Below are 22379 nucleotides of genomic sequence, written 5' to 3'. Positions count from 1 at the left end.
TTGTTGGCTTCAAAGATGGAAAAATGGGACCATGAACCACCAAATGCAGGCAGCCTCTAAAACTGGAAAAGATAATGAATTTGCTCATAGAGCCTCCAGAAGGGATGCAGCCCTAGCAAAACATTGATTTTAGCCCAGTGAGACTCATTTCAGACTTCTGGCCTACAGAACTATAAAATAATAAGTTTGTGCTTCTTAAATTTTTAAAAAATGTTTTATTTATTTTTGAGAGAGAGACAGAATGCGAGCAAGGAAGGGGCAGAGAGCAGGGGAGACACAGAATCTAAAGCAGGTCCCAGGCTCTGAACTGTCAGCACAGAGCCTGACGCGGGGCTTGAACCCACAAACCATAAGATCATGACCTGAGCCAAAGTCGGATGCTCAACCAACTGAGCCACTCAGGTGTCCCTGTAAATCTGTGATTTTTTTAAAGCCAACTAAGTTTATGATTTGTTACAACAGCAGTAGGAAACTAATATGAGAGGTTAAAAAAGGAAACAATCCAACATAAGTCTAATAAGAGAAAAGGTAGAATATAATATTTTTAAATGGCTGAGAATTTTCCAGAATTGAAGAGATGACTCTTCAGACTGAGAGATCACACAAAGGTCTTAATGTAATACATATCAACTACTCCACAACCATACACATTGTAGTGAAATATATGAGAAAGTCTTAAGAGCAAATGGAACCTCCAGCATGGGCAAGAACAAGACAACCAGAACTCTCTTTCCAGGAAGGTAACAAATGTCAGTGGTCAACTAATGCCATCAGTATTCAAAATCAGACTCTAGGTGTGGCCTGTGCTCCTTTAATCTAGGGATTCCTTGGTGCTGGTACACTTCTGGAGAAGAATTTAGACAAAGAAGATGGAAGGAAGCTGGTTCCACAAAGAGAGATTCCTCTTATTCCTTGCTCTCAGTCTTCTACTTCAAGGTAAGAAAGGGGCAACAACAGGGAAAGAGGCAGAGACTCTCTCTAGTTGAACACCTAGAAACTTCTTTCAAATTTCCAACTCCCAGAGATGATCTAAAATGGGTATTGTTATTTCATAACTTTGTTATAATAATGCCTGAATAGACTTTCCTTCTCTGGAAGACAGAAAATATCCTTCCAGGGGCACCTGGGTGGCTCAGTCAGTTAATGACTCTTGATTTTGGCTCAGGTCATGATCTCAAAGTTCATGAGTTCGAGCCCCGCATTGGGCTTTGTGCTGTCCGTGCAGAGCCTGCTTGCAATTCTCTCTCTCCCTCTCTCTCTGCCTCTTTCTCTGCCATCTTCTGCCCCCCCCCTTCCCCTCTCTCTCCGTCTTCTCTCTCTCTCAAAAATAAACTAAAAAAAATATCCTTCCAGTGATGTACCATACAGGAACTATTTTTCTTCCCAGGACCCATCCCTAATTGTCTTCTCTTCTATTTAGACTGAATGTCTATCCATCTTTCTACACACAGGTATAATTCTTTTTCTCTGCAGCTATGAAACCCACTCCATTGTAGCAAAGTGCTCACTTTTAGCCATAACTTCCCCATCCACCTTCAGGATCCAAGTGCTTTAGGTTAGGTAAGATGCCAGAGGGTAGCAAAGGGAGAGTGCAAATAGAGTATGGTTCTCTTTCAGGAAGTTAGTATGGTATAGTGGAAAGAACATGGGATTTGGAGACAGACAGACCTGGGTTTGAATCTTGGTCCCTCACTTTGCACCTTATGCAACCTTGGGCAAATTGCTTGACTTCTCTGAGCTCCAGTTTCCTCATCTGTAAAATAGGACATGCCTTGCAGAGTTGTGAGGATTCAATGAGAGAAAGTTAGTAGCATAGTGCCTGCCTGGCATATGATAGGTATCAATAAATGTCGTCTCTCCCCCTTAGGTTGTCATATAACTTCTGGACAAGAGAGCATAGGTAGGGCTTAACCAGAGGCAGCTTTAAAGGCCAGTATAAGGAAGAGGAACAAATTGTACTAACTACTCAGTAGAGAACACTAGAGATGCTCCTCTGGCCACTCACTGGCCATGATCAACAAATGAATATTCATTGTTCATAGAATGATCCAAGGATTTGTCTGGACAGCACTGTGACTTTGGGAATGGATAAGGCTTGATGTCCTTAGCATACAACAATCTCTCTCATTCCAGGCTGTTGTTCCTCTAACAAATTGCTACAATTAGAGAGGGTAGAAAAAAGGGGAAGGCAACACTTCAAAATCCTCAAACTGGAAAAGTGATAGAGGGTTGAGCAGCAAAATAGGGAGAAGGAAGTTTGGGGCAGTGAAGGTGAAATCGGTGTGTTCTCTTTGGGGCCCTGGGAATGGAATCCTATCTGATGGCTATCACTGTCCCAGGGGCAGTTTGCATATAGATTTGGGCATGCTTTGCATGGAAACAGAAACATTAAAAAGGCAGCCAGAGCCCTAACTCAGCTTACCACATTAGCTTCCATCATTTGCCTTCCAGCCCAACCCATCCTCCCTGGCCTTGGAGGGAGGCACCCAGCATCTGGTGATCCTCTTGGTGATCCTCCTTCCCCAGTCTCCATCTCATCATTGGGGGAATATACTACAGCAGCATCAAACAAACCAGGGTTCAGAGCAAGTCCAGTTTTTGCCTCTTATATATTTGACCTCAAGGATTTAATTCCTCTTACTGGATCTCAGTTGACTCATTTATTACATAAGGACAAAAATAATTTCTCCTTGATAGGGGCTTGGAAGGATTAAGTGAGGGACTTCCTCTGAAGGGCTTAGAGCATACCTGGCACATAATCAATGCTCAATAAATGTTAGCTATCGTTATTATCACAGACTACCCCCAAGATCCTATCATAGGGCCCTCTCACATAGGCAACAGGAGAGTTCTCTCCCTCTCCTCACACATTCTATGTCCTCTACAGGAAGGGGCAGTACTTTCATCATCAACTGCTCAGGGTTCGGCCAGCATGGAGGGTATCCCACTGTTCTGGATTCAGTGTTTGAGCGGAAGGCCTTTCGTCCAGTCACCAACTTCAGCATCCCCACCCTAGTCAACATCTCCTTTACTATGTCTGCCATCCTAGATGTGGTGAGTGCTGACCCCTAGCCCTTAATTTTTTCCCAACCTGGCAAGGGAACCCCAAAAGCCCTTGTCCACATTGCACCTTCCTCCATCACGGCTAAATGTCATTTGCCCAGTGGGGATCTCAAAGAAGCTCTGTCTGGTTTAACAGGATGTGGTGCAACAGCACATAGAAGAGAATTTCTTTTCTTTCTCACCCAGTGATTCTCTACCCTGGCCATATACCACTGTTCAGTCTCCACTCCCAGAGATTCTGATTGGATGGAACCTAGACTTCAGTAGTTTAAGCTCCTCAAGTGATTCTAAAATACAGCCAGGATTGAGAAACACTACTCTAATCCAGCCCTGTTGTGAATTCTCCCACACATGGGAGAATTAAGCTTTTCAATTAAGCTGTTTCAATTAAGCTTTTGTCCTTGACCTACATGTTGACCTTGATCACGGCACCACTTTTACATACATTGGGAGTTGGTAAACAAAAATGAGGAGTAGGAGGGGCACCTGGGTGGCTCAGTTGGTTAGGCTGCGGACTTTGGATTTTGGCTCAGGTCATGATCTCACGGTTTGTGGGTTCAAGGCTGGTGTCTGGTTCTGTACTATCAGTGCAGAGCCTTCTTGGAATCCTCTCTCTCCCACTTTCTCTGTCCCTCCCCGTCCCCACCCCCCCCCCCCCGCCCCTGCTGCTCGCAGGCACTCACTCTTTTTCTATCTCCAAAATAAATAAACTTAAAAAAAAAATGGGGAGTGGGAGGGATGGACAGACTTCTTATCCACATCATACTAGAAACAGGAAATTCTTTTGGCAGGATGAACATCTACAGCTCTTGTCATCATTCCTGTGGCTGGAAATGGTATGGCTAATACCGTTTATTCTCTCCCTTCATTTACATTCAGAAAGGATTTTAAACAAAGATATAATTATGACCTTTACGTACCTAACAACATATCTTTGAAACACATGAGGGAGAAATGGAAAAATCTACAATCATGGTGAGAGGCTTCAATATACTGGTTTCAAAAATCAAGTAGAAAAAGAATAAAAAACATTGTGATTTTTAACAGCACAATTAGGAAACTTGATTTAATAAACATCAAACTTTGTACCAATGAAAATGCATAATCTTTTCTGATACAAATGCAATATTTTCCCACACTGACGAAGATCTCAACAAACTCAAAAAAGCAGAAATTATCTAGACCACAATCTGATCACGATACAAGAAAATGAAACTAAGTGGGAAAAGACAGCCCTCCCCCCAGAAAGCCTTATTTCTTGGGAATTTAAAATTAAACTTCCCCCAAAAATTAAGCTTCCAAATACTTTGGGCTAAAGTAAAAATAAAACAATTAAATAGAAATTGCAAAATAATTAGAAACAAAGAGGCTACACATGAAAATCTATGAATATAGCCAAAGTATAACTCAGTGGAAATTTTGTATCTTAAGTGTATTAATAAGAAAACAAGAGGGGAAAAAATGAAAGTAAATGAATTAAGTTTCCAATTTGAAAAGCTTGGTTAAAGAGAAGGAGAGAGGAGGGGAATAATATTAATAATCACCTAATCTTGCTCTCAAAGTGCAGTTCCCAGATGGGCAGCACCAGTTGATTGCACCACCTGGAAACCTAGAAATGCACAAAATCTTGGGTCCCACCCAGTGTAACCAACCATCCCAGCATAACCAAGACTGAGGAATTCTCAGGACATGGAATTTTCAATGCTAAAACCAGCAAAATGCTGGGCAAATCAGGATGAGTTAGTCACACCACCTATTGAATCAGAATCTATATAGTTCAATATGATCCCCAGGTGTTTTATATGTAAAGCAAGACTTGAGAAGCACTGATCCAGTACAAAGTTTTATTTAATGTGCATAGAGCTTCCCTTCCGTTCTGGCTGTGGTTCTACAAACTGCAGTTGCTGTTGAAAGTACCCTGAGACTAGACAAGCCCACCCAGAATTGGACAATCCTTGAAAACGGTTCCCAAAGAAGGTTGCCAGACTTGGAAAAGAGGGTTTGGAAAGGTCATCCCAAAGACAAGAGAGGGTGGTGCCTGGCACCTGCCAACAAAAGGAAGACCATGAAGTCTCTTGCTTCAAAGAACCCAAGAGCTTGTCCAAGGTCTCCTTGCAATAAAGACTGGTGAAAGGGGTCTGGGAGACAGTTGAAGGCATACTAGATACTAATACATAATACCTATGAACATTACAGTTTCAAAATTCATTGATATGCTTTATTTCATTTGATACCTACTAATCCCCTTATTTTACACTAAGGAAATTCTAGCTCAGAGAGGCTAAGTTACTGATCTTTCAGCTCTAAATCTCATTCCTACTGAAGAAAAAATAGTGTTTCTCTAATCACCAGTAATTTCTCACAGAAATGGAAAAAGAGAGGAATCAAAGTTTATGAAGAAATGAACACAGAGAGCTTCAAGTCTATTTGTAATTCTTATTTCCTAAAAAAAAAAGCCAAAGTAAATTTATCAAAATATTGACTCCACAAAGTTGAGTGATAGAAACCTGTTTATTATTTTATATACTTTTTTATGTGCTTGAAATATTTCATAACTTTTTTTAAGAAAAATCAAAGGACAGAAAAAAATAGCCTTAATTTCTATCAGGCTCTCTCACCTCTCCTCCACCTGGGCTCTAGGTCTGGGATAACCCATTTATCAGATGGAACCCAGAGGAGTGTGAGGGCATCACGAAGATAAGTGTGGCAGCCAAGAACCTATGGCTCCCGGACATTTTCATCGTTGAGTTGTACGTATTAAGGGCTGGGAATAGCCAGAGGGAAGCCCCATTTTCTGGAATCAGTAGAATTTACAATCTGCCATTGGAGACACTAAAAGTGATATTAGATGGATGAGAAATAACCAGAAAGGTAAAAAGAAAAACAAAGCACCTGCATCCCACTTCATCTCTCTTACAGCATGAATGTGGATAAGACCCCAAAAGGCCTCACAGCATATGTGAGTAATGAAGGTCGCATCAGATATAAGAAACCCATGAAGGTGACCAGCATCTGTAACCTGGACATCTTCTACTTCCCTTTTGACCAGCAGAACTGCACCCTCACCTTTAGTTCATTCCTTTACACAGGTGAGTTCCTGTGGGGGCTCAGGGATGTAGGTGAATGAGAGCAACCGATTAAACAACAGAAAATAAAATATAAAGAAATTATGAATAAATGGTGACTAAGGTGTATGGGCAGAGCAAAAATTAGGGCTCTTATGGATGTTTAAATATTTTCCATAAAGGGAAAATCCAAGCCTGTCTTGTTGATTACCATTCCTAGCTCTTGCAAACTTTCTGCCATAATAGTAGGTACTCAAAAATACATGTTGAATGCAGATGAAGAAAGAGAATGTAGTTGAATCAACAGGAAACCGTATCCTTGGGAAATGATCTGGATCTCCCTTTCAGTGGAGAATATGTTGCTGGGCATGGAGAAAGAAGTGTGGGAAATAGCAGACACATCCCGGGATATCGTTCAAACCCATGGAGAGTGGGAGCTCCTAGGCATCAACAAGGCCACCCCAAAGATGTCCCTGGGCACCAGCCTATACGATCAGATCATGTTCTACGTGAGTTCAGAGGTCCTTGATTTTTCCTTTCTTTCTTGCTTCTACCCTTACCTAGAATCTCCACCAAATGGGTATTTCTCAAGTTTCAGGGTTTCTCAGTTTTACTTCTGCCAGACTCAAACCTTTCCTCTTGGCTGCCCAGCCACATTCTTTTTCCTAAAGCTCACTGCTCTGGCCTAACTTGTCACTGGCAGTCTCTATACGTATTTATGAAGCTGCATTCTACACAGCTATAGATCTCAGGGTGATATCAGACCAAAAAGGAAGGCAGAGACATAAACAATCACTACTATTCCTGGCAGCTTCCAAATCCCTTATCCACTTCCCTTTCTTTCCTCCCCCAAGGTGGCCATCAGGCGCAGGCCCAGACTCTACATCATAAACCTTCTGGTGCCCAGTGGCTTTCTGGTTGCCATCGATGCCCTCAGCTTCTACCTGCCAGCAGAAAGTGGAAATCGTGCCCCATTCAAGATAACCCTTCTGCTGGGCTACAATGTCTTCCTGCTCATGATGAATGAGTTACTACCCACCAATGGCACCCCCCTCATCAGTATGGCATCTCCAGCCTTAGGGAAAATAAGGGTGGGGAGGATTGACTGAACTAGCTCAAGGGAGAGAGATATACTGGGAAAATGAGGCCCTAAGCCTGCCAGGGTGGGATTGGAAGAGAGAAGTCCTAGGTGGTGCCTCTAACCCACATGTAGGCCTACCTTCCCTGCAGGTGTCTACTTTGCCCTGTGTCTGTCCCTGATGGTGGTCAGCCTGCTGGAGACCATTTTCATCACCTACTTGCTGCACCTGGCTACCAGCCAGCCCCCACCCATGCCTCAGTGGCTCCATTCTCTGATCCTCTACTGCACCAGCCCAACAAAGTGCTGCCCCACTGCACTCCAGAAGAGAAATAAAGCCATGGGCCTCCCCCCTGCCCACCTGCCTGGTAAGGAGATTCAGCACTGCCCACATTTCCTCTTCCCACATAGCCATTTATCTGCTCCTATCTCCTTCCCTATTCCTTCCACCCCAGGTGAACTTCATGGCCTATGCTGAGTCTCTATCTCTCCACAGGTGTGAAGGAGCCAGTAGAGTTAGTGGGGAAGATGCCAGGTCCCAGAGAGACAGAGTTAAATGGGTGTCCTGGGTCAACAAAGGCCCAGCAGGAAGATGAGACTCAGAAGCAGCACTTGGCCGATCTGTGGGTGCAGTTCAGCCACATGATGGACACCCTGCTCTTCCGCCTCTACCTGCTCTTCATGACCACCTCCGTGGTCACAGTCATCGTCCTCTGGAACACCTAGGCATGATATCTATTTGCTCCTGCAGATCCCACCCAGAGCTGCTTCTGGCTTCCAGAGACCAGCCAGGTCTTTGCTCCTTGTTGAGTATCGACTATCAAAGCCCAAAGATGACCCATTCCCTGCTACATTCCATGCATCTCAATCCAGCCCCACTGATCAGTCTCAACCCAACTCTAGACATTTTCCTCTTGTATCTGTATTCTGTTGGCTCCCCTTAGTCCTCTCATGAAGTTCTACGATCCCCTTATGTCTTCTGCATAGCAGTCCCACCTCCTCTGCTTCCTTACTTGTCCCAATAAATCATTCTTCAGAGACCTCTGGTTCTTTGTCATGTTTTGAGGTAGAAACTTAACTATTCATAACTGATAGTTTCAAAATATCACCTGTGCATCCCTCTGCCTGTGACAGCATTTTGATCTCAAAACAGACGGTCCTCTTACCTTCAAGTCCAACGTGACAGTTGTCCTGTCTGGAAAGTTTTAATTTTCTTGGACATTTTTAAAGACATATGTCTTACTTGTAGACTCTTTTATTCATCCTTTTCGTTATTGTACAGGAGCTCTGCAGAGATATTGCAGGTTAGGTTCCAGACCACCACAATGAAGCAAATGTCACAGTAAAATGAGTCAATGAATTTTTTGGTTTCCCAGTAGATATAAAAGTTATGTTTACACTATATTGTAGTCTATTGAGTGTGGAACAGCATTATATCTAAAAAACATGTACATACTTTAATTTAAAAATACTTCATTGCTGGTGCACCTGGGTGGTTCAGCCAGTTGAGCATTCGACTCTTGATTTTGGCTCAGGTCACGATCTCATGGTTAGTGGGTTCAAGCTCTGCATCAGGCTCTGTGCTGACAGCCCGGAGCCTGCTTGGGATTTCTCTCTCTCCCTCCCTCTCTGCCCCTCCCCTCACTCGCACTCTCTCTCTCTCTCTCCCTCTCTTTCAAAACAGATAAATGAACATTTAAAAAATAAAAATACTTTATTACTAAAATATGCTAACCATCCTCAGCTTTCAGCAAGTTGTAATCTTTTGGCTCTGGAGGGTCTTGCCTCCAAGTTGAGGGCTGCTGACTGCTCGGGGTGGTAGTTGCTGAAGGCTGTGATGGATGCGGCAATTTCTTAAAGACAATAATGAAGTTTGCCACATCAATTGACTCTTCCTTTCACAACAATTTCTCGGTAGCACATGATACTGTTTGATAGCATTTAGCCCCCAGTGGAACTTCTTTCAAAATTGGAGTCAGTCCTCTCAAATCCTGAGTTTATGTAATATTCTAAATTCTTTGTTGTCATCTCCACAATCTTCACAGCATCTTCACCAGCAGTAGATTCCATCTCAAGAAAACACTTTCTCTGCTCATTAGTAAGAAGCAACTCCTCATCAGTTGGTTATATCATGAGATCACAGCAATTTAGTCCCATCTTCAGGCTCCACTTCTAATTCTAGTTCTCTTGCTATTTCCACTACACCTGCAGTTACTTCCTCCACTGAAGTCTTGAACCCCACAATGTCAACCATAAGTGTTGGAATCAACCTCTTTCAAACTGTTGTTAGGAAGTAATGTATTTTGACCTCTTCCCATGAATCACAAATATTCTTAATGGCATCTAGAATGGTGAATTCTTTCCAGAAGGTTTTCTATTTACTTTGCCCAGATCCATCAGAGCAATCATTTCCATAGCAGCTATAGCTTTATGAGATGTATCTCTTAAATAATATGGCTTGAAAGTCAAAGTTAGTCTTTGATCCATGGGCTGAAGAATGGATGTTGTGTTACCAGGCAAGAATACAATATCAATCTCATTAGAGCTCTTGGATGACCACATGTATTATCAATGAGCAATAACATTTTGAAAGAAATATTGTTTTCTGAGCAGTAGGTCTCAAGGGTGGGCTTAAAACATTCAGTAAACCATAATAGATAAATAGATGTGCTGTCATCCAGGCTTTGTTTTTCCATTTACAGAGCACAAGTACAGTAAATTTAGCATAATTCTTAAAAGCCCTAGGATTTTTGGAATGGTAAATGAGCATTGGCCTCAACTTAAAGTCACCAGCTGCATTAGCCTCTAATAAGAGAGTCAGTCTATTCTTTGAAGCCAGGCATTGACTTTTCCTCTCTGGCCATGAGAGTCCTAGATAGCATCTTCTTCCAATATGATGTTGTTTCCTCTACCTTGAGAACATGCTGTTTAGTGTAGTCACCTTCATTAATTATCTTAGCTAGATCTTCTGGATAACTTACTGCAGCTTTTACATCAGTACTTGCTGCTTCACCTTATATGTTTATGTCATGGAGACATCTTCTTTCCTTAAACCTCATGAAGCAACCTCTGCCAGCCTCACGCTTTTCTGCTGCAGCCTCCTCACCTCTCTCAGGCTGCATAGAATTGAGGAGAGTTAGGGGCTTGCTCTGGATTAGGCTTTGGCTTAAAGGAATGCTGTGGCTGATTTGATCTTCTATCCAGACCACTAAACTTGCTCCATATCAGCAGTAAGGCTGTTTTACTTTCTTATCATTCATGTATTCACTGGAGTAGCACTTTTAATTTCCTTTAAGCACTTTTCCTTTGCATTCACAATTTGAACAACTGGTGCAAAAGGCCCAGATTTTGGCAAGTCTCAGCTATTGACATGCCTTCCTCACTAAGCTGAATCATTTCTAGCTTTTGGTCTAAAGTGAGAGACGTGTGACTCTTCCTTTCACTTGAACACTTAGAAGCCATTGTAGGGTTATTAACTGGCCTAATTTCAATATTGTCATGTCTGACATAATAGGGAAGACTGAGGAAAGGGAGAAAGATGGGGGAATAGCCAGTTGGTGGAACACACACATTTATTATGTTTGCCATCTTATATGGGCACAGTTTGTGGCACCCACAACATCAAAGATCACTAATTATAACATCAACATCAAAGATCACTAATCACAGATCACCATAAAAAATATAATAAAAAAGCTTGAAATATTGAGAGAATTACCAAAATGTGACACAGAGCCATGAAATGAGCAAATGCTGTTTGAAAATCGTGTTGATTTGGGGTGCCTGGGTGGCTCAGTTGGTTGAGTGTCCAAATTCAGCTCAGGTCATGATCTCATGGTCTGTGGGTTTGAGCCCTGCATAGGCTCTGTGCTGACAGCTCAGAGCCTGGAGCCTGCTTCTGATTCTGTCCCTCCCTCTCTCTCTGCCCCTCCCCACTTGCAGTCTCCCTCTCTCTCTCAAAAAATAAATAAACATTAAAATAATTTTTTAATAAAAAAAAGAAAATAGTGTTGATAGACTTGCTTGATGCAGGGCTGCCACAAACCTTCAATTTTTTTTTCAATATATGAAGTTTATTGTCAAATTGGTTTCCATACGACACCCAGTGCTCATCCCAACAGGTGCCCTCCTCAATACCCATCACCCACCCTCCCCTCCCTCCCACCCCCCATCAACCCTCAGTTTGTTCTCAGTTTTTAAGAGTCTCTTATGCTTTGGCTCTCTCCCACTCTAACCTCCTTTTTTTTTTTTCCTTCCCCTCCCCCATGGGTTTCTGTTAAGTTTCTCAGGATCCACATAAGAGTGAACACATATGGTATCTGTCTTTCTCTGTATGGCTTATTTCATTTAGCATCACACTCTCCAGTTCCATCCATGTTGCTACAAAGGGCCATATTTCGTTCTTTCTCATTGCCACGTAGTACTCCATTGTGTATATAAACCACAATTTCTTTATCCATTCATCAGCTGATGGACATTTAGGCTCTTTCCATAATTTGGCTATTGTTGAGAGTGCTGCTATAAACATTGGGGTACAAGTGCCCTTATGCATCAGCACTCCTGTATCCCTTGGGTAAATTCCTAGCAGTGCTATTGCTGGGTCATAGGGTAAGTCTATTTTTAATTTTTTGAGGAACCTCCACACTGTTTTCCAGAGTGGCTGCACCAATTTGCATTCCCACCAACAGTGCAAGAGGGTTCCCGTTTCTCCACATCCTCTCCAGCATCTATGTCTCCTGATTTGTTCATTTTAGCCACTCTGACTGGCGTGAGGTGATATCTGAGTGTGGCGTTGATTTGTATTTCCCTGATAAGGAGCGACGTTGAGCATCTTTTCATGTGCCTGTTGGCCATCCGGATGTCTTCTTTAGAGAAGTGTCTATTCATGTTTTCTGCCCATTTCTTCACTGGGTTATTTGTTTTTCGGGTGGGGAGTTTGGTGAGCTCTTTATAGATTTTGGATACTAGCCCTTTGTCCGATATGTCATTTGCAAATATCTTTTCCCATTCCGTTGGTTGCCTTTTAGTTTTGTTGGTTGTTTCCTTTGCTGTGCAGAAGCTTTTTATCTTCATAAGGTCCCAGTAGTTCATTTTTGCTTTTAATTCCCTTGCCTTTGGGGATGTGTCAAGTAAGAAATTGCTACAGCTGAGGTCAGAGAGGTCTTTTCCTGCTTTCTCCTCTAGGGTTTTGATGGTTTCCTGTCTCACATTCAGGCCCTTTATCCATTTTGAGTTTATTTTTGTGAATGGTGTGAGAAAGTGGTCTAGTTTCAATCTTCTGCATGTTGCTGTCCAGTTCTCCCAGCATCATTTGTTAAAGAGACTATTTTTTTTCCATTGGATATTCTTTCCTACTTTGTCAAAGATTAGTTGGCCATACGTTTGTGGGTCTAGTTCTGGGGTTTCTATTCTATTCCATTGGTCTATGTGTCTGTTTTTGTGCCAATACCATGCTGTCTTGATGATTACAGCTTTGTAGTAGAGGCTAAAGTCTGGGATTGTGATGCCTCCTGCTTTGGTCTTCTTCTTCAAAATTACTTTGGCTATTTGGGGCCTTTTACAAACCTTCAATCTGTAAAAACAAAATATCTGTGAAGTGTGATAAAGTGCAATAAAATGAGATATAACTGTAAATGAGTTCAGCAATATTAGAGGATGCAAAATCAATATACAAGAAGCATTAATTTATATATATTTACAATAAATAACCTGAAATTAAAATTAGGAATCATAAAATATAAGACATTTAGGAATAAACTTAACAAAAGAAGTACAAGACTTGTATACTGGAAACTACAAAACACTGCTGAAAAAAATTAAAGAAGATGTAAATAAATGGAAACATATATCATGTTCTACATTTGGAAAACTTAATATTGTGAAGATGGCAATATTTACCAAATTAACCTATAGATTCAACACAGTCCCTATCAAAGTCCTAGCTGCCTTTTTTTGCAGAAATTGACTAGCTGATTCTAAAATTCATATGGATATGCAAGAGACTCAGAATCACCAAAATAGGGTAGCCCAAGTGGCTCAGTTGGTGAAGCGTCTGACTTCAGCTCAGGTCATAATCTCACAGTTTGTGAGTTTGAGCCCCGAACCGGGTTCTCGGCTGTCATCACAGAGCCTGCTTCAGACCCTCTGTCCCCCACTCTCTGCCCCTCCCTTGCTGTTTCTCTCTCTTTCTCTCTCTCTCCTTCTCAAAAATAAATAAATTAATTAAAAAATATATACTTAAAGAATAACTCAAATAATCATGGAAGAGAGCACAGTTGGTAGTCCTACACTTCCTGATTTCAAAACTTATTACAAGCCACAATAATCAAGATACTGTTTTGCTGGCATAAGAATAGACCTATAGATCAATGATATAGAATTGAGAGTTCATAAACATTTATGATTAATTCATTTTGGAAATTCAATATGGAAAAAGACTAACTTTTCCAGCAAATGGCAGTATGATAACTAGATTTCAATATGCAAAATAATGCCTTTGGATCCCCAAATCACACCATATGCAAAAATTAACTTCAAGTAGATCACACACCTCGATATAAAAGCTAAAACTCTTAGAAAAAAACATAGGAGTAAATCTTCATGATCTTGGGTTGGTTAATGGTTTCTTAGATACAATAATAAAAGCACAAATGATAAAAGGTAGATAAATTGGACTTCATCAGAATTTAAAACTTTTGTGCTTAAAGAAACCATCAAGAAAGTGGGAGAGGCAGGGCAACCGGGTACTCAGTGGGTTGAATGCCTGACTCTAGATTTCAGCTCAGGTCATGATCCCAGGGTCGTGGTATTGAGCCCTGCATTAGGCTCTTCCTTGAGCCCGGAGTCTGCTTAAGATCCTTTCTCTTTCTCCCTCTGCCCCTCTCTTACCCCTCCACCCCCACCCTCCCTCACTCTCTAAAATAATTTTAAAAAGAAAAAAAAGTGGGAGGGGTTCCTGGCTGGCTCAGTCAGTGGAGCATGTGACTCAATCTCAGGGTTGTGGGTTTGAGCCCCACATCAGGGAAAGAGATTACTTAAAAATAAAATCTTAAGGGGTGCATGGGTGGCTCAGTTGGTTAAGCGTCCAACTTGGACTCAGGTCATGATCTCACGGTGCAAGAGTTCAAGCCCTGCGTCAGGCTCTGTGCTGACAGCTCAGAGCCTGGAGCCTGCTTCAGATTCTGTGTGTGTCTCTCTCTCTTCCCCTCCCCTGCTCACGCTCTCTCTCTCTCAAAATTAAAATAAACATCAAAAAAATCTTTTCAAGTAAATAAAATCTTTTTTAAAAGTGGGGGAAAAAACCCCACCGATGGGTGAAAAATATTTGAAGGTCATATATCTGACAAAGGACTTGTATCCAGAATACATAAAGAATTCTTAGAATTCAACAATAGGTAGATGATCAATTTTTTTAAATAGAGCAGAGAATGTGCATAAAAGATTTCATCAAAACAGATATATAAGTGGCCAATACACACATGAAAAGATGCTCAGTGTCTTAGTCATTAGGAAAATACAAATCAAAATCACAATAACATATTACTTCACACTAAAAAGGATGGCTATAATTAAGAAGACAATAACAAGTATTGGTGTGCTCACTTCAGCAGCACACATAATAATAATAACAAGTATTGGTGAGGACATGGAGAAATTGAAACCTTTGACTATGAAACTTTGAAACTGAATACTTTGTTGATGGGAATGTAAAATGGTGTAGCCTCTTTGGAAAATGGTTTGATATATCCTCAAAATGTTAACCTAGAGTTACCATATGACCCAACAATTCTACTCCAAGGTAGGTGACCAAGATAAATAAAAACATATGTCCACACAAAGACCTGTACAGAAATGTTCATAGCAGCATTATTCACAATTGCTAAGAAAAGGAGACAAGCCAATGTCCATCCACTGATGATGGATAAATAAAATGTGGTATATACATGTGATGTAATATTATTTGGCCATAAAAAAAGAATGATACATACCAGAGCATGGATGAACCTTGAGGACAGTGAAATGCTAAGTGAAATACACAAAAGGCCACATTGTGTCACACCATTTATATGAAATGTTCAAAATAGGCACATCCATAGAGAATCCATAGACATACAAAGTAGACAAGGAGCTGACTTAGGCTGATGGAGGAGGAGACAGCATTGGGTTGGGAAGAAAGGGGACTTACTACTGATGGGTATAAGATTTCTTTATGGGATGATGAAAGTGTACCAAAATTAGATTATGGTGATAGTTGCACATCTCTGTTAAATATACTAAAAACACTGAAATGTACACATTAGATGAGTGAACTATATGGTATGTAATTAGAAAGCTGCTAAGTAAATTAAATTGAGTGACATTCTACAAAATAACTGACCAGTACTTACCAAAAGTTAAAGTCTTGAAAGACAAGGACACACTGAAGAATTGTCACAGATTGGAGGAGACTAAGGGGAAGTGAAAACAAATGCAATGCAATGGGGGATCTTGGTAGAATCCTAGAACAGAAAAAAAATGATATTGAAGAGCAAAATTGTTGAAATTCTAATAAACTCTGTAGCTTACTTAATAATATTGTACCAGTTCCTGGCTTTCATAATTGTACTACAGTCATGTAAATTGTTAACATTGGGGGAAGAATATTAGGAAACTCTATACTATTTTGCAATTTTTCTATAAATCTAAAATTATTTCAAAGTGAATATTTTTTTTTCAAGTTTCATTTATTTATTTTGAGAGAGAGAGAGAGAGACAGCACAAGTCAGGGAAGGGCAGAGAGAGAGAAAAAGAATCCAAAGCACACCCTGCACCACCAGCACAGAGCCCCATATGGGGCTCGAACTCATGGAACTGTGAGATCATGTTAGTTGAAACCAAGAGTCAGATGCTTAACCAAATGAGCCACCAAGGTGCCCCTAAAAAGACTCAGGCTGTCTTCTCTCCATATATGCCTTTTTTTTTTTTTAACATTTCTTTTAATTTTTTTAAATTTTAAGTAGGTTGCACACCCAAGTTGGGTCTTGAACTCACAACCCTGAGATCAAGAGTCCCAGGCTTTACCCACTGAGCCAGCTTGGTGTCCCCATGAATATTTTTTTTAAGTGAGAAATTTGGGAGACATTTCAATAAATTCCAATATATAAACTTTCTTTTGGCCCTATGAAACAATACACTATTAAAAGAAAAGGCACCTTATGAGATAATTAGGGAAACTTGAGCACTGAGTAGATATTTAATATCAAAAAATTATTGTTATTTTTCAGTAGAATAGTGACATTATGGCTATTTTTGTTAAACAGTCCTTTTTTTAGAGATAAGTGCTGGAATATTTACAGATGAAATGATAAAATGTCTAGCATTTGCTTTAAAATAATCCAAAGGGAGGGGCGCCTGGGTGGCTCAGTCAGTTAAGCATCCGACTTCGGCTCAGGTCATGATCTCACGGTTTGTGAGTTCGAGCCCCACGTCAGGCTCTGGGCTGACAGCTCGGAGCCTGGAGCCTGCTTCAGATTCTGTGTCTCCTTCTCTCTCTGCCCCTTCCCCACTTGTGCTCTGTCTCTCTCTATCAAAAATAAATAAATGTAAAAAAATTTTAAAAAAAAAATCCAAAGGGAAAGAGAGAAATGGCTGGGGGTGGGGGGCAGAGGTGAAATACAGATGGAATAAGATTTGAGATCATGTCACATGGTGATGGGTACACAAGGATTCATTATACTACTTTCTCTAGTTTTGTATATGTTTAAACTTTTCATTCTAAAATGTTTTTAAAACTGTTTCTTGGGGCACCTGGGTGGCTCAGTCAGTTAAATGTCGATTCTTGATTCTGGCTCAGGTCATGATCTCCTGGTTGGTGAGTTCAAGCCTGACATCAGGCTCTGCACTGCCAGTTCAGAGCCTGCTTGGAATTCTCTCTCCCCCTCTCTCTCTGCCCCACCTGTATGTTCTCTCTCTCTCTCTCTCAAAATAAATAAAATGAACTTTAAAAAAAAAACCTGCTTGTTTCTTTCCTTTTTGTTATAAATCTTAATCTCTTCTCAGGCAGATGCAGGCTTCAAACCAACTATGATGATGTCATGTATTCAGAAAGATAAGGAAGAAAAGCACATTACTGGCTCTCAAAATATTACCTACAATTAAATTAGTATTATGACACAAAGTTTGAGGCATTATTTCTGTTTTAGGGTTATGGACTCAGGGAACCAATCTATAGGGTTGACAAATATACAAGTATAGTCTATAAATGAAATAAACATTATCATATATACAAATATATATTTATATGATCATATGTGAGATGATATATATTTGTATGTATAACTATCTTCAGAGGTGTTTTTAATTTCCAAATGCATGGAGTTTTCTTAATTATCTTCATGTTATTGATTTCTAAACTCCACTGTGGTTAGAAAACATGCTTTGTCAATGCATGTCAAACTTTAATGTGCACATGGAATGCTCTGGGGATCTTGTCAAAATGCAGGTTCTGACCCAGGAGGTCTGGAGAGGGGCCTGAGCTTTCACTTTTTTTTTTTTTTTCTAAGTAGGTTCCACATTCAACGTGGGGCTCAAACTCACAACCCTGAGATCAAGAGTCACATGCTCTACTGATTGAGCTGGCCAGGCACCTCTGAGCTTATACATTTCTAACAGGCTTTCACATGATTCTGCTGTTGCTCTATGGACCATACTTTTCATGGAAAGGGTCTGTGTAACACCAATTCCCTAATATCTATTGAGATTTTTTTAATTAGAAAAATTTTTTTAATGTTTATTTTATTTTTGAGAGACAGAGACAGAATGTGGGCAGGGTAGGGGCAGAGAGAGGGAGACATAGAATCTGAAGTAGGCTCCAGGCTCTGAGCTGTCAGCACAGAGCCCGTCGTGGGGCTCAAACTCATGAAGCGTGAGATCATGACTTGAGCCGAAGTTGGAGTTTTAACGGACCAAGACACCCAGGAGTCCAATTCCCTGATATCTATTGAGATTTAATTTATGTATAGTTAATGCTCACAAACATTCCACAGGCATCTAGAACTAATGTGTATAATCTGCTTATTGAATGGTGTGCTGTAAATATCTATTAAATCAAATGGTTACTTGTGATATTCAAGTCTTCTGTATCCTTATTCATGTATTTCTTTGATCTACCAAACACTGAGAGAAATATATTTAAAATCTTCCTACGATGATGGATTTGTCAATTGTTTCTCATAGTTTCATTAATTTTTACTTCATATGCTCTGAAGTTTCATTTTTAGGTGCACAGAATTTGAAATATTTTCTCTTCCTGGCGAAATAAAGCTTTATCATTATAAAGTGACCATTTCAATTTCTAGTAAAAGTTCCCAACAGATTTGTTTTGAACAGTATTTGCCTTGTGCACCTTTTTCCATCTTTTTACTTTCAGCTATTCTGAGCCCTTATGTTTTAGGCGTGTTATTTGTAAACAGATATTGCTGTATTTTAGTTTTTGACCCAGTTTTTACATGAATAATAAGAAAGATCTTAGAATGTTTTAACTCTAATCATCTCCTTTCTGACTTATATTTACAAGTAATTTAGCACGTTCTTTTCTTAACTCCCCAATTCAGACATTAATATTATTTTATATCACCAATATTTATTGAGATTAGCTCACACATTTACAGTTTTACAGGGTTTTGTTTTGTTTTGTTTTTTTACTAGATCTTTCACTGTGCATCTCAAACCTTTGTTCTGGAATCTTCTTCTGCTTCGAGGTATATCTTTTAACTGTGCTATTCAATATGCGGTTCAAAATGTTGGAAATAATCAATATCTGCACTGTCTAATAAACCAGCCACTAGCCACATGTGATTATGGAGCACTTGAAATGTGGCAGTGTGACTCATTGCTGAATTTTTTGTTTTATAATTTTAATTTAAATAGCCGTATGTGGCTAGTGGCTACTGCACTGGACAGTAGAACTTTAGAAGTTCCATTAATAAAGGACTTTTGATGATTAAGTGCATGTTTTTGTTGATCTGAAAATGTATTTCACCCTTGTTCTTGAAAGATAATTTCTCTGGGAAGAGAATTCTAGGCTGACGATATTTTCTCTTAACACTTTAAAGATGTTATGCTATTATTATTTTCTGGCTTCCATTTTTTAAAATAATTTTTTAATGTTTATTTATTTTTGAGAGAGAGAAAGACAGAGACAGAGTGCAAGAGGGGGAGGGGTAGAGAGAGAGGGAGATGAAGAATCCAAAGCAGGCTCCAGGATCCAGGCTCTGGGCTGTCAGCCAGAGCTGACATGGGTCTCAATGGGCTTGAACTCACAAACTGTGTGATCATGACCTCAGCAAAAGTCGGATGCTCAACCAACTGAGCCACCCAGGCGCCCCTGGCTTGCATTTTTGCTCTAGTGAAGTCAATCTAATTTTTATTCCCTTTTATTTTTTTAAAATATTTATTCATTTTTGGGAGAGCACAAGCGGAGGAGGAGCAGAGAGAGGGGACTGAGGATCAGAAGCAGTCTTTGCTCCAACAGGCTGACAGCAGCAAGCCCAATATGGGGCTCAAACTCACGAACTTCGAGATCATGACCTGAGTTGAAGTCGGACGCTGAACCAACTGAGCCACTCAGGTGCCCCTGTTCCCCTTTAGGTAATATATATTTCTCTGGCTGCCTTTAATTTTTTTCCTTTGGTGTTTTGCAGTTCTGCCACCTGTAAGCACCACAGTGTTGTTAATATCCTCTGGCCCCCCAGACTCAGGATCCCCTTCTTGTCCAGGTATTGGGAAAGCTCTGGTTATTTCTCCAGGTAGACTCTTTAGGAGGGAGTTACCAACAAAACTCTTGGCACCTACTGACCTGCCTCTATGGTAACCAAACATTCCAGTTTGCCAAGGACTGAGAGTTTCCTTGAGTCCAGGATGCAGGACTTTCAGTGCTAAAACTGGCATTGTCCTGGATGACAAGGACAGTTGGTCACCCTACCTACTTTCTCTCTTTTATACCACAGCTCTGCCCCTCCTCACGCACACATGTCCCCTTGTGGGAGCCTGGATAAAGAGCAGGTCAAGTATAGTGTCCCTCTGTTCCTATAATCCCTGCTCCATCAGGATTCAAGACTCAGATGTTCAAGCTGATACGTTAGCCATACTTGTTTTTTCTCTTGGCAATGCTGTCTCAGGAACCTTATTGACTCTCAGAGAGATGGCTCTCTCCCCAGCCACAAAGCTCAAGCTGTTTTCAAGAAAACTGGTCACAGAGTAGCCCAGGTCCTGGGCTCAAAGTACATTGCGGATATGGCTGGCCTCCTTCTTTACAATTTTGGAACACTCTGTCAAAAGGTACCTAAGTAAGTCTACAATAATTGCAGAATAGGTTGGTGCACAACACAGCAATGACCTCCAGGGGGTGGTGGTGCCCAACTCCACAAGCCACCCTCCAGCACCTTATTAAGGCTCAGCCCAAGCAGAGTATTATGTGTGTTAGTGACTGTTTTCCCTTTTGTCTCCCTTCTTCTCTTAAGTTTTTTTAAAAAAAATTTTTAGTGTTTATTTATTTGAGAGAAAGAGAGAGAGAGAGAGAGAGAGAGAGAGAGAGAGAGAGAGAGAACAGGTGGGGGAGGGGCAGAGAGAGAGGGAGACACGGAATCCAAAGCAGGCTCCAGGCTCAGAGCTGTCAGCACAGCTGACCCAGATCCCGACTCAGGGCTCGAACCCACGAACTGTGAGATCATGACCTGAGCTGATGTCGGATGCTTAACCAACTGAGCCACCCAAGCACCCCTTCCCTTAAGTTTTTGAGTGAAGTTTCTTTTGAATAATCCCAGCATGTTTTGCCTGAGCTATAGAAAGTTTAGAAGATATTTCTTCCTCAGCTCATCCTGGAAGACAAAGACGATTGTTATACCTATAGAAACTAGTTTTATCACTGGAGATAATAGTGAAGATTCCAGAAAAAAAAAGAAAGAAAGAAGAGAAGAGAAGAGAAAAGAAAAGAAAAAAGAAAACAGGAAAGAAAAGAAAACAGAATGGGAGAGAACTCAGAACTTTATTCTTTCATTTTCTAGCAAGCTAGGACATGAACAGTAAACATTTCAGCTATCCTATAACATATTTAGAACGCTTTCAGAACAACTCCAGATCCAAAAGTAACTAGAAAATAAACAACACTTGTGGCAGTGAACAATCAGCTCGGATTACTAAACCACAAGTGAGCCCAGATGAGAAGCACAAAAGGCTCTAAGATTTCTTGTCGAAGTGCTCTAATCCACCAGCTGATGCATGCAATCCCCAAGTCCTCTTTAGCACTGCCTAGAAATGGCCTGCTCCTGTGCATGTATCAAGGGTACCCTGCAGGGGACAGATCCTACCATTATTTTGACATCTTTATAGTAGAACCTGAAGACAAAAAAAAAAAAAAAAAGTGCCATTTAAAAGTTAAAAGAAGGGGCGCCTGGGTGGCTCAGTCGGTTAAGCGTCCGACTTCAGCTCAGGTCACGATCTCATGGTCCGTGAGTTCAAGCCCCGCGTCAGGCTCTGGGCTGATGGCTCGGAGCCTGGAGCCTGTTTCCGATTCTGTGTCTCCCTCTCTCTCTGCCCCTCCCCCGTTCATGCCTTGTCTCTCTCTGTCCCAAAAATAAATAAACGTTAAAAAAAAAAAAAAAGTTAAAAGAAAACACAGGAGAAAAACCTCTTGACACTGGATTTTGGCAACGATTTCTTAGATATGACACCAAAAGTACAGGTAACAAAAGAAAAATAGATAAGTTGGACTTCATCAAAAGTTTTTACTTTTACTTACATCAAAGGACATTATCAACAGAGGAAAGAGGCAACCCATGGAATTGGCGAAAATATTTGCAATTGATATTATCAGATAAGAGATTGATATCCAGAACATATAAAGAACTCCTACAACTTAAAAAAAAAAAAAAAACTATTTAAAAATGGGCAAAGGACTTACATAGACATTTCTCAAAAGATACACAAATGGCCAATAATTATGCACGTGAAAAGATACTTAATATCACTAGTTATTAGAGAGATGAAAATCAAAACCACAGTGAGGGGTACCTGGGTGGCTCAGTCGGTTGAGGGTCTGACTTCAGCTCAGGTCAAGATCTCACGGGCTCATGGGTTTAAGCCCTGAGTCGGGATCCGGGTCAGCTGTGCTGATAGCTTGGCGCCTGGAGCCTGCT

The 22379-nt window shown here is 40.7% G+C and overlaps 1 protein-coding gene and 1 long non-coding RNA gene across 2 annotated transcripts in view; one reads left to right on the top strand and one right to left on the bottom strand.

The window, feature by feature from the left end:
* LOC109275218 (uncharacterized) overlaps positions 1-22379 on the bottom strand; it is a 37621-nt gene that overhangs the window by 9781 nt on the left and 5461 nt on the right. The window contains exon 2 of the long non-coding RNA XR_002084007.2: positions 15594-15704. This is a non-coding gene — a long non-coding RNA (uncharacterized LOC109275218). The remainder of the gene's footprint in view (positions 1-15593; positions 15705-22379) is intronic.
* Positions 870-8074, top strand: LOC109275216 (5-hydroxytryptamine receptor 3E-like). The gene is made up of 8 exons (XM_019463328.2): positions 870-936; positions 2888-3054; positions 5704-5813; positions 5983-6152; positions 6477-6637; positions 6983-7187; positions 7359-7574; positions 7703-8074. The coding sequence occupies exons 1-8, from the start codon at positions 870-872 to the stop codon at positions 7930-7932; spliced, it is 1326 nt and encodes a 441-aa protein (XP_019318873.2). The 3' UTR covers positions 7933-8074.

This window comes from Panthera pardus, unplaced genomic scaffold, assembly GCF_024362965.1.
Source record: "Panthera pardus isolate Hobbes unplaced genomic scaffold, ASM2436296v1 HiC_scaffold_16, whole genome shotgun sequence".
NCBI classification, from domain to species: domain Eukaryota; kingdom Metazoa; phylum Chordata; class Mammalia; order Carnivora; family Felidae; genus Panthera; species Panthera pardus.
This window is presented reverse-complemented; position numbering and strand designations above follow the sequence as displayed.